This window comes from Haliotis asinina, chromosome 7 (assembly GCF_037392515.1).
Source record: "Haliotis asinina isolate JCU_RB_2024 chromosome 7, JCU_Hal_asi_v2, whole genome shotgun sequence".
Taxonomy (NCBI): domain Eukaryota; kingdom Metazoa; phylum Mollusca; class Gastropoda; order Lepetellida; family Haliotidae; genus Haliotis; species Haliotis asinina.
The window spans coordinates 22,433,953-22,447,193 of record NC_090286.1 but is presented as its reverse complement, the minus strand read 5'-3'; the positions used below and the strand labels follow the sequence as shown (position 1 = coordinate 22,447,193).

Genomic DNA, 13,241 nt, shown 5'->3' with positions numbered 1-13,241 from the left:
AGTTACATGCCAGACCGTAGCGCTGATGTTTAATGATAAACTGTTGGAGAGGGCCGTCCCTCTATTATATGGTCTCTGATGTTCCATATCTCCATTCTGTCACAATAGTAAGCCATTTGCCATCATAATTTCATTGTGAATCAGAGATTCAAATGATACATTAACAATAGCTATCAAATTTCCTGATTAAAACAAGTGGTGACATCACTACTTCTCCATTTGTTGTGTTGTGTGACATCTTATCTGTTAGAGATGGGAAGGTCACGGGTACAAAGACTTACCTGCCCTGCCTAAAGATATCCAGGGAAACATAGTCAACATTTACAACTGTCTTTCGGTTCAATAAAATGTATGACTTGTACAATATTTGAATGCAGTCGAACATGCTTATAACAAACTGATGGACAAACTTTGATCCTGGACACTAGCTGTTAATGGAGGAGGATTGAAACAGTAGTTTACTGTTCTGTGTCTTTTGGCTAAGGTTGGTCAACCCCTTTATACAGAAATATATCAGAAACTTCAGTTGTAATCTCTTATCACAAGGGGAAAACATGAAGCATAAACAGTCATGACTGATCATAAATGGTCAAAACCAGATAAACCCAGACTATCCCAGATTAAACTGACCTTCCCACCAGGTACTCCAGTGGGGCAGTGGACTCACAGCCTGCAGCGAAGTGGATGGGTCTTCGGTTACACTTGTCCGAGATGTGGAAGTCGGGCTCCACCTTCAGCAATCGGTCCAGGGGCTGAGTGTTCGGGTTACAGGCAGCAATATGGATTGGAGTTATCTGTTGGTGTGAATGAGTTGGTGACATCACTATCTCATACCATTTCAGCTTAACATTATTTGCACAGCATCTGCTTTTTGTGCATTTAAGTCTGCCCCAGGCATTTTGAAGGAAAACAGCTATAATTCATGCCAATCTGAGGAAGAGCATTCTAGTTCTAACTGACACATATTGGAAATGTTTACCACATGGATGTTGAAACACATGGACAAGAGACCAAAGTATTACAATCTGAAAAACTTGGGGTTCAAACCCAGAGTCATCAGATCCTTCCACAAGTAGCATAAACATACAACATCAATGCCAGAGAAAAAACAGTCACAATTATCTGCCCAAACAAAAAGTCCCTTGGGTGTCAAAGACAAGACAGAGGTTGAAGGTAATCCTAATCCTTCCATATAATTTCAAGCCCAGTAAAAACAAAAACTGAAAAGGTAAATAATCTTGTCTAGTGATGTTTAATTGCCAGTTTGATATCTTCACTGAAAAAGTTGCTTTCTCTTATTCGTTCAGATGAAACAATACAAAGTCATTTTCTTACTGGTCACCTCTTCTACAGGCTGCTTTACAGTAATGTATGGTATATACTCAGATATATCTGAGAATCATTATTGACACCTGGTGTTGACAAAGAACTTTTTACCTCAAGATGGCACACTCAAGACCAGAGCCAATGATCTGCTGGGTACACAAGTAAACAAATAAAACCTAGGTCCAGACACCATTAAGAATACACATTCTGAATAAGGCCTGTAGTCTGTCTCAAACCTACCATTTTGACTGATTTGATTCCCCACTTGACTTGTGATGGTGGGCAATTCTTCAATTCTTTGTCTGATGAGAGAACCTGTGGCCAAGTAAAAGTAAATGCATGAGTGAGAATTTGGTTTAACACCACTTTGATCAGTACTAGAGTAAGGTGGCCGAACTTAGCAACATGAGTGAAGAAACTGGAACACAATACTTCACTCCAGTTATCTGACTTTGTCGACTGAAAATGTCTTGCTTATGTTTTGAGTCATTACTCTGCTGGGTCAGTCAAACAGTGAAATATGGGAAAATATGGGAAACATCTTTTTTGTTTTGTTTTTTTTTAACTAAAACACAACAAACCAAATTCTCAAAGAGAGCTAAATTCAAAAATTTGTTAAATCATTAACAATAACAAATTATGCTTAAAGTTACAGAGTGTCAATGTATTCCTTGACGTCTTCTCCCTTCAAATGTAACCCCCCACACCCCATACTAAGTATTGAGGATCTTCAGCTCTTCACATTAGAGTTACATCAAGTCATACAAAGGGACCTCAAACTTTTCAAGTTTTTAATGAACAGTAGCCAGTGTTTTATGGATTCTATAATGTCACCACAGATTCAGTACCATCACAGACGTAACAAGTGTCAAAATGCCAGGAGTATGATGCCAGATAAAATGTTGTTTAACATCATTTTCATGGTTATTTTACTGACACTGCACAGTCATTCCACATGTGCAGCACCTCTGAACAGTATTAAGCCAGTTCCATAGTAACAGCCAGCAGATATACGATGCCGCAGTTTGGCATGGACATCCTACACAGAAACACTACACTTGTTATATTATCCGTAGGGTGAAAAATAAAAAGTGTTATATATCATATGTGTACATGTGCACATATCGCTTTAGCCCAGCAACCATTGTTGCTGTATATCATTGTCTGTGATGTCATTAAACAATGGAAAGTGATGTCAATTAAAAGGGCTGACAAAATTACTACATGTCTTACTGTACAATAACAAAATGGGTAATAAAGAAATTATAACACTCAAGCAATTGTGTCTAGCAGCTCATATGGAACTCGTGCAAAACTATGCATACAAAATTTCAGACTCACTGAAGTTATTTTATCCCATCAATACCAAGCACCAGTGAGGCTGACAACAAACACCATCATTCAAAACTTATTCTATGACACAGCCTTGAGTTGAAACAGCTACCGCTCCCCTGGAAGATGTCCTATTTACAAGACAAGTAATCCTATCTATGTGACTCTTACCGCGTAGTGAAGACTGGACAGTTTTCCCAAATGTGGATGTTCCTTTTGTATGTTCTGCATGATTGCTTCAGCAAGTTTGTAATGCCCATGCTGAAGTGCCACATCGATGTTTGTAAGCGCCTGTTGATACTAAAAATTAAACAGAAAAAAACAGGGTTAGAAATTCCTTATAAATGGGTGCTAGTCAGCAAAGAATTTAAGATAATAAATGCTATCTTTCTATCAAAACGTTTGATAGCATGAATCTGATGACACATGGTAACATGAAAACTTGAGTCAGAGACATCAACACATCAGCAAATGAATTATTACAAAAGTTATTACAATGGAAAATTAAATTTACTTCAATGTAAAGGAATGTTTAAAACAATATCAACAGTACTAGATCCAATTCATTCATTTTGTTACACATTAAGCCATGTTTTAAACTACTATTCAATTAAAACCCTTACACACTAAATACAAGTGGGATCCTAAAGTCAATTAAAAGTTTGTTTATTGCTTCCCAGCTATGTGAAAATGGTCTGTAAACAAACCAGTAACTGACATCATGAGCACTAATCTTTGTGATATAACAATGGGTCAAGCAAGTCAGGGAGCCTGACATCCGATCATGTTAGTCACCACTTATGACAAGAATGGGTTGTTGAAGACCAATTCTAACCTTGACCTACATAGGTTCCAACTTAAAAGTACTGTAAAAGGATCCCTTTGGATTAATCAAAAACAATGACAGTCTTGTAGCTTCTAATTGTCATTTTACTCTCTTATGTATAAAACTCAGTTTGTACAAAGACAATGAACATTAATATTTTGAACTGCCCAAATCCAATTCACTTTAAAGAATCCTTGGTCTGAAACTTTTGATAGTTAGAAGCCCTGAACAGAAATTTTACCTGACATGACCATCTGTGAAGGCTTTGTCAGATCAAGAAGGAGAGGAATAGAATTGGCACAAACGATTTCACTTGGGTTTATTCACTTTTAAAAGGAACATGCCTTTACCAACATGTCAGCTAATTTGTGTTGTACATACTGAATAGTAGTCCATTTGACTTTCCTTTTTTTCCTTCAAAACATCATTCATGGTGTCGAAGTCGATACCAACTGTTAACATTTGAGTCATGATGGATGATGGAAGTTTTTTCTCTTGCATATCAGACAGATCCTGCAACAAAAGACACAACTGACTCAGACTTGCTCTGTGAAAATGCTTCAAACTTTAGGTTGTTAGTAGAAGTGTGACATTTACTGTGACATTTACATTTGCCCTGTGTGCTTCACAATGATCACAGACAAAATGAAATAACATATACAAGACATTAAACCTGAATGTATCTTAACTTTGGGGGCAGACATGTCACAAGAAGAGCCCGTAAGTTAGAACTGAATGTGTATTGTAACACCATCACTTTTTTGTTTGTTTTCTGCCCAGATTAATTCCTGTCAGTGTTACATCTGGAGTTATGTATAGAGCAAAAAAGTAAAGTAAAGCATTCTCACATTGTGGTGATACAGCTGAAACTTTGCCGTGATACTGTTTGAAATATTACAGTGATATTGTGGTGTTACAGCTGTACATTGCTAGCTACAGCACAAAACAATTTTTTCTCATTCATACCTTCTGAGTGCTGTCATTAAAAACAAATCCTTCTAACTTTTACTGAATTCTAACATCCTCTGCGCTACTATCATCTACCTTAGTAAGAGCATTGTTCCCTTCTCGACTTCCCCGACTGGCCATGATTGGACGAATAAAAGCAACACCCAGTGATCTAAAGTTGTATCTAAAACAAAAATACAACAGGGGAATGAGGGTTGGGAAATGTCCAAACTTATGATGGAGTATCCATGCCATATATTTCCAAGAAACTACCCTCTATGCTTCAAAGGCAGATTTAGTCTGTATCCAGTCCACCATGCTTTTCCCCTCAAGTAAGAAATAGAAATAGTGTTTTATTTGCTCTGCCTTAGCACAGCAAAGATTAAAATGGCATGGATTAAACATCTTTAGTGTGCTATGGCTCCACAACCATTAGCATAAAAACAAGCATTGTCACAAATTATCAAATTAAACTTAGTAAGAAATGAAAATGAAGGTAGTAGGTTAAGATGAAGTAAAATGCGCCTTCCCAAGATGAAGCTTGGCGATGACTAAGAAAATTCAGTGACCAGTTCTTGAGATATCGTGTTGATAAGCTTAAAGTGCAGGTGAACATGCTGAAATCTTCAAAAAGTCTCCGTGACCTTTAACATTAAGTGAAGGTCACCAAAACCTCTCTGGGCCCTGCACCTTCTCTAGATGAAGCTTGATGTCAAATGTGAAGAAAATCCAGAGAATGGTTCTTTAGGTATCTTGCTACAATGCTTAACATGCAGCTTAACATGTTGAAACTTCAGTGCCGCCAGGACCTTGAAAATTGTGTGAAGATCACCAAAATCGACTGTGAGGCCCTGTGTCTTCCCTAGAATAAGTTTGGAGTTGAATATGAAGGAAAACCAGTGAACGGTTCTTGAGATACCTCACTGACAAGTTTAACATGCTGAAGAAGTGCAGTTTGAGAGAACTAAGGACCATGTAGCAATTGCTAAATAAACATAACTCAAATTAATCTAAGAAATGCATTTTTCTTATATGTATGTGTGCAGCACCAATACTAACTACACATGTACCAAACTTTCATTACAATGAAAGGACAAAAGCTGAATAATAGATATTGACAGTTTCAGTTGCAAGGGTTGCAACACTTGAAGTGCAAAGGTCAATTCAAGGTTGAAATTTAAAAGAATTTAACATAAATCTTGATCTACTGACTACACATGTACAGAATTCCATTACATTATGAACAAACAAGGTTGTGAAACGGCAACAAATTTTATAATAAGGCTGCCATTGATTTTTTTTAATCAGATTCAAACCTTTGCACAAAGTCATCTGTCATTATTCCTTAAATAAAAAAATGTTAACTGTTAACTGTATATTTATAATACTTATCCTAATTCATGGTTTATACTCTCTTCCTCATGATCGACAAGGGAGTGAAATCTAGCTGTGAACAAAGTTTTTGGCCTATCTTGTACAAATTCACCCAAACACACCCTCTACTGCTCCCATTCTTGGACAGCCTGGTAGCCTCTGTAAAACATACAGCATACCCTCTGCTTGATCAAGTGACTCCTTTGTCTGATCATTCTCTTCTTGGAGCATTGGTTTTAATCTGTTGAGTGGGGTAGGCAGTGCATGAATACATCGTGTGATAACCATTAGAATTATACAAATTATCCTCTCTTACAGTTTATTCTTATCCCCTGGTCTGATGGTGGACTGCATATTACCCTGTTTCTGAGTGATTGGTGACAACCATGGTGATGTGATGATGGAGCACAAGGAGGCCTGTTGCAAGCGTAACTGCTGTAGTTGTGATGGGCTGCTCTTCAAAGAAATACCCTTGGTTTACTCAGCAGAACTCCCAGGGGTGGGCACTTGTGAGTAAACACGGTTTTCTGCCATAAATTTGTGCAAAGACAAGTTCTACATGTTTCCAAGCCTCATCATTATTTCCACTGATGATGAAGCTGTTGGCAGCAAGATAATAATAAGGGCACGTCTAATGCTCTGAATTCCACACCATGGAGGGGCAGGCTCAAAGCACTACCATCTGATTATTATCACCCAAGACAACCAAAGCTGCATATGAGGCACCAGAGGGATAATAGTCACATGACTTATCCCACTGGATATCCTTATTCTGCTGGGTGAATAGAGGCATTTTTTAATTAATTCGCTTGCCTAAGGTGAGACCACATGTGTCACATGTGCTCCGTTCCGGGCAGCATTGAAGACCTAGAAATTCTCAGGGGTCAAGCCGCCAACCATGGTCACCCATCCAAGGGCCCTCCAAGTTTGACGTTGTTTTACTTCATGTGATTTGTGACCTCAGCTCTAGGCACAGGACCACAGACCACAGCTACACTACCATCAAGTTTTCAGACTGTATGAGAAGACTGGTCAGTTGTAGGATCTGCACTCAACGTAGATGTAATGTAGATGTAGAATCTGAGGATCTTATTTGGCTTCGAAGCAATCACTGATGTAAGCCTCAACCACAATGCCCCAGCAATGGAGAAAAAAGTGATGGACTTTGTGATAAGGGTAAACAGCCATGGCCCTGTAGAAATGCAAAACAGGAGTATCGTCCACCAATAGGGGATGCCATGAAAACCACAGAAACTTTGTGACATGCAGATACACATCGAGAAGGTCAAGATTGATCATGAAGTCTCCTAACTTCAAGATTGAGCAAAGATGATCTGCTGAGATCATTCTAAGTGTGTGGAGGCAGCCGTAGAAGATAGCACTGAGGACCTTCATATTGAAGACGACTCAATGTATATTTGAGAAAAGTCTAGAGATTCCAGTGCAAATTTGTCTAATAGCATACCCAGTGTCATTTGTAGAGCTGCTATCTTTGCCGATTAGGTTGGGGGAACTGAGTCGTTGGTCAAAGGCAGGGATCCTGAAATTTCAAGCTTGTAGCGCTGTTTGAGGAACGGCCTCTGCTGAACCAAAGAACCAGTTAAGAAATGTTAAGGGAGCAGCTAAAATGCTAATGTTAGCCAAATGACAATCTATCAACTGGGGGCTTGTAAGACTGGGATACAGAAGTGGTGAAAGACTGTTGACAAATCTTCCTGTTCATGGATGAAGACTTTTCTTTTTCCATACTTGTTCATGGATTCAATAGACTGTGTAACTTCAAATACAGTACATCTACACGGGCAGTGTCATAAGAAAGAGAAATGATCAGACAAAGGAGTCACATGATCAACTGGAGGGCATGCTGAATGCTGCACAGATGCTATCAGGCTGCCCATGAATGGAAGCAGTAGAGGTGTGTTACAGTTCATTGCCACTCACCTGTTGATTATATGAGAGAGAGAACAAACCATGAGATATAAGCTGGAAAAAATATTTCAGTTTTTCAGCTTCACTGGTCCTATGGTTTCTATGGAGAACATGTTTGCGTTGCATGATGAACAACACATGATGGATGCAAGAGAAACAAATCAAGACATAAACTCACTAGAGATGTGTTTCTCCTACTTGGAACAATGTTTCAAATTTCATACATTTTGATGATTCTCGTCTGGTAAATCCCTGCAGACTTACGATCCAGTCTCCAGCTTTGCAACATTGACTTTGTCGGGCAACGTATGTTTCTTTCGTTTTTCCAGGGTGCTGTGGTCACTCCCAAAGTAGTCCTTATGGAGCATCTTCATGGCCTCCTTGTCCTTCAAGGTCACTGCCAAGTCTAGTGCTGTCGTCTCATCAGCCATACTCCGATAATGGGAAAGCTGAAATGGTAAGCAGGAACATCATGAAACAAAATTGAAAAAAGCAGTAATATTTAGACTGTCTTGCTAGCAAATACTAGATATTCTAAATTAACACAATTCCTATTTCACCTATGAGAAACAAATGACGAGTACATTTCTACACAACCAAAGAAATTCAGTCTGCAATCCTTACGTATCTGATCTTTTCTGTATCCTTGATCAGCTTCTTCAGCAGTTTGTAATCCTTCATGTAGACAGCTCGGAATACAAGTCTGGAGTGGGCGTACTTGGACACAAAGGGCACTGATGTGCTGCACACAAAAAGAAAGAATACATGTGTTTTTCAACTGACCTTGTTTCACAAATAAAGACACATTGAACATAATGAAAATGAACATTAATCTAAAACTTACTTTGTTTCAAAGAAAGGGTCTTTCCTGAACACATGGACAGACGGATTTGGGTGTAGAGTAAGCTCATCTGGCTTTTTGGCGACTTTTCTCTTAGGCTCTGAAACATAAACCATCCTCTATACAAGGGAACTGGTTCAACAAGGTACTGAAACAAAGATTTTCAGTAAATTTTACAGACACAAGGATTTAGTAAATAGGTCCTGACACAGGGATGCTGTGGTACAAGGTGATGCTGCAAGGAGGTATTGACATAGATGTGTTCTGGTACAAAGTGCTGCTGCAAGGAGGTAGTGACACAGATATGTTTGGGTACAAGGTGCTGCTGCAAGGACGTAGTGACACTGATGTGTTCAGGTACAAGGTACTGCTGCAAAGAGGTAGTGACACAGTTATTTTCTGGTAAAAGGTGAGGGTGCAAGGGGGTATTGACACAGATATGTTCTGGCACAAGGCTTGTGCTGCTGCAAGGAGGTAGTGACACAGACATGTTCTGGTACAAGGTGATGCTGCAAGGAGGTAGTGACACAAATATGTTTGGGTACAAGGAGCTGTTGTAAGGACGTAGTGACACAGATGTGTTTGGGTACACGATGCTGCTGCAAGGAGGTAGTGACACAGATATGTTCTGGTACAAGGTGCTGCTGCAAAGAGGTAGTGACACAGCATCTTCTGGTACAAGGTGCTGCTGCAAGGAGGTAGTGACACAGGTATGTTCTGGTACAAGGCTTGTGCTGCTGCAAAGAGGTAGTGACGCAGATATGTTCTGGGGCAAGGAGCTGCTGCAAGGAAGTAGTGATATGTTCTGGTAAAAGGTGATACTGCAAAGAGGTATTGACTCCAAGATGTCTTGGCAAAGGAAGGTGCTGCTGAAGGAGATATTGACACAGGGATTTTCTGGTACTTACTGACAGGAGTGAGTGAGTTTAGTTTTACGCCGCACTCAGCAATATTCCAGCTATATGGCAGCGGTCTCTAAATACTCGAGTCTGGACCAGACAGTCCAGTGATCAACAACATGAGCATCGATCTGCTCAATTGGGAACCGATGACATGTGTCAACCAAGTCAGCCTGACCACCCGATCCAATTAGTTGCCTCTTACGATGATCATAGTCGCCTTTTATGGCAAGTATGGGTTGCTGAAGGCCTATTCTACCCTGGACCTTCACAAGTCTGGGCATAATGGAGGAAGGATTAGCACAATACATTGGTTCCAAGGGGTAGTGATAAGATGATCAACTGATATAGGACACTGGTACAGAAATACTGATACAAAGAGGAGCTGGTACACTGGCACATACAAGCTGTGGTACACAGAAAACACTGTATCATGAACAGTAAGCAGAAATCACCAGAAGATTGTTCCCTACAGCAATCCTACGCACTTTACTGAAACATGAAAGAAAATGTTTTTACCTTTCTTTTCTTTAGGCTCTTTCTTCTTTTTCTCTCCTGGTGTTTTCTTAGACTTGGGTGCCTTTTCCTTTTTCCCCTTTATCTTTTCTTTCTTCTCCTTTGAATCTTCCTTGGTCTTCTTCTCTGTCTTCCTCTTCTTTGTGGGAGGTTCAATCTGCACAACTTCTTCAACTGCAAGGAAACATCACACATATGGTACAACACAGTGATTGATGCCTGACATATCTTATTGTAGTGCACATGGCAGCTTCCTTTGCTTCGTCAATGGGAAATATTTGCACTGCCATACAAAAACGTCATGAACAGATACAGTTCATAATGGCTGAACAAATCTCAGTCTCAAAGCAACTTTTTAATATAAGAGTATAAAGCATTATCGTTCTTCTGCTTGGGCTAAGATGTTGTCTACTGAAGTCAGTAAATGACACTTTACACAGTTGTTAGGCAATAACAGACAAAATAAAAATGGTTCTTGAGTGTCAAAGAGCAATTCAATACAAGGTTATGACTATTTATAAATTCCTTTTGGCACCTCAATGGTTCATGCACAAAAGCTTAATGGAATTTTGTTACTATGTCTTAACAAAATTCCATTAAGCTAAGCCATTAAGTATCAATACTAAATTTGGATAACTGTTAGTTTGATTGACTTGAACCAAATTTGACCTGGTCACAATGAAGAATTATCTCCCCTTACTGTCACTGTCCACGTCATCAGCAGCTATGTTTCCTTTAGTTACATCCTCCACAACCTTCAACAGCTTATCAGCCTCAAGACGATCTTCATCACACAGCAAATACACTTTTCCTATTTTTGATACACGAACATTAAACAGGATGCACCCAGGATCGATTTCATCTGCATAGTCCAATAAATAGTCATTAGTCTGATGAGAATATTTTGGGGACAACCAGCGGATCTTGACAGTCTTGGTTGTGTTGTAGACATTGGTCTGAAGGCGACACAGAAACCAGCCCCCTGGAAACAAGCAAAACAATAATGTGAGTGATCTGGGACACCTGGACATTTCAAACCACCATAAACGAAAGCCCAAGTGACTGGGTGACAGTCATTTGCTATGTTGCATAAACTTTAAGCATCAGTATGGCGCTCACTTCAAAACTTTCAAATTCCAACAGATGTTCATAGCATTTTGCTGCATATTCTTGTATTCATTTTCAATCATCTGAAGGAGTTAGCATATTCTCTAAAACTTTGCTATACTCATACTAAGCTTAACTCCCTTAATTCAAGGCATATTTTCCACATCTTTTCTCTGATTTAAGTTCCTGACACATAAGAACAAAGACTGCTAAATATATGGGTCCAGTGTCTCTTTTAGACAACCATGGATTCCAGATAATCCAATGCTGGGGACAAATCTGACTTTTGGGAGAGATTCAGAAGTTGGCCTTTTGATGCTACTTACCATCTTCATTCCTGACAGTAACATAGGTACCTCTAAGGTACCAAAGTGTTTTCTCATTTGGGTTCTTTGTCACCTTCTTACTCGGTGATGTCACTGATGGGTGTTTGGCAGTCAAAGATGGTGCTCGACCTGCCAGAATTGGTTTTGATGTCAAGGAAATATTTTTTCCAGCTGATGATATTTTTTTGGACAATTTCTTAGTTGGTGTTGATGCAGATGCATCAGATTCTGAGGACTTTTTTTTTTCAAATGTCACTCGGCGGGATGTCTTTTTAGTCACTGAATCTTCACTGTCCAGCTGAATGGTGGGCCGTTTCGACAAGGGTGTTTTGTTGGAAGTTGACCTTCGTTGCAAGCCTGACCTTCCTGGAGTTGAGTTATCCTCATCATTCTTGTCAAGTTCCTTTGTGGACTGACGAGACAAAGATGGACGTCCATCAACTTTATCTGTCTTGTCTTTTTTCTCACTGGTCTGTTTCGTGAATGACAGTCTGCTAGACAGTCGTTTAACCTGTAGAAATATTAACTGATATCAGATGAACAGATAACTAACTCCTTGACATCAAATGATGACTGCTGATAGCCTGAATCTTTCAACATCAAATTGTCAACTTTTAGCCTCTCACTGTTTACAGGCATGTAGTCAGAGCATTTGATACTTTTCAGTTAGTTTGAAAACACAGATGATGACTGTGCATTCTATCACATCTATGCTTTGTTTACTTCAGCACAGTATGAAGAAATTCTTCTCCTAGATATCAATATTGACTTATTTTCCCTAACAGTATTCCACGTAAATATTGTAGCATTCCTCTGTTAGAAACCATCTTAATTTCTGCATTGTAGAGTCCTGAAATGTCTGCATATTGATCAGAATTGAATTACTTGTTTCCCTCAATTATTAAATGCAACAGCATTCCTATGATTTCATCAAGTGAGTGAGCAAGTGAGTTTAGTATTTTGCCGCTTTTGGCAATATTCCAGCAATATCACAGCTGGGGGACACCAGAAAATGAGCTTCACACATTGTACCGTTTCATCAAGACTACATACACATAAAATGGTACAACTGTTCCATCAAATATGTGAGTGTGTGAGTGAGTGAGTGAGTGAGAAAGAGAGTGAGTGAGTGAGTGACTGTGTTGTAACTCATGGCAATATGCACAAAGAGATGGAGGTTCTGCACATATACCACTGAAAAGCCACATATTGTCATGAGGATGAATTTTATCATTCAGGCCCATGTCCCTCAGATTCTGGCATATCTGGAGGACATATGTCCGTCGAGCAAATTGTGGTGACTTTTACGACTGCTCCACCCACTCCACCAGGCATGATCGAGTGTGCATGATTTTACACCACTTTTACCAATATTCCAGTGATATAACAGCAGGGGACCCCAGAAACAGGCTTCCTACATTATACTCATGTAAGGAATTGATCCTGGCTTTTTGGCATAATGAGCAAATGTTGTTTGACTAGATTTCCACACTGCCTTTCTATCAGTCGTACTATGTATAGCTGTAACCAGATTATACTGTGACACAGAAGAGAGAGCAGCTGATTGCCTTAAATACGTCCAAGCATGCTACTTTTACTCACAAATGAAGGAATCATGGTTGAAAAGGGTGGTGACAAAAGTCACCAGTTCCAAAGAATATTCCACTTCAAATCCTAAACAAGAGTGTCTTAAATCTGAAATATAAAAGACAAAATATTAGCCAATTAAGTCTTTGTTTGAAATCTAACAGTCATATGCACAATACAGTTACCAGCAGTGATGTATAGATACAAATGTTTCATTTGGTCATTCAAGA

At 39.3% G+C, this 13,241-nt stretch overlaps 1 protein-coding gene across 1 annotated transcript in view; it reads right to left on the bottom strand.

Moving 5' to 3' along the window:
• LOC137290575 (poly [ADP-ribose] polymerase tankyrase-like) overlaps positions 1-13,241 on the bottom strand; it is a 56,308-nt gene that overhangs the window by 40,765 nt on the left and 2,302 nt on the right. The window contains exons 2-13 of the mRNA XM_067821613.1: positions 13,027-13,119; positions 11,425-11,935; positions 10,692-10,973; positions 9,995-10,165; positions 8,580-8,676; positions 8,360-8,477; positions 8,000-8,184; positions 4,529-4,616; positions 3,866-3,997; positions 2,830-2,958; positions 1,567-1,641; positions 631-794 (exon numbers count right to left, since the gene is read on the bottom strand). Coding sequence (XP_067677714.1) covers positions 631-794; positions 1,567-1,641; positions 2,830-2,958; positions 3,866-3,997; positions 4,529-4,616; positions 8,000-8,184; positions 8,360-8,477; positions 8,580-8,676; positions 9,995-10,165; positions 10,692-10,973; positions 11,425-11,935; positions 13,027-13,041 — 1,967 coding nt within the window. The 5' untranslated portion in view covers positions 13,042-13,119. The remainder of the gene's footprint in view (positions 1-630; positions 795-1,566; positions 1,642-2,829; positions 2,959-3,865; positions 3,998-4,528; positions 4,617-7,999; positions 8,185-8,359; positions 8,478-8,579; positions 8,677-9,994; positions 10,166-10,691; positions 10,974-11,424; positions 11,936-13,026; positions 13,120-13,241) is intronic.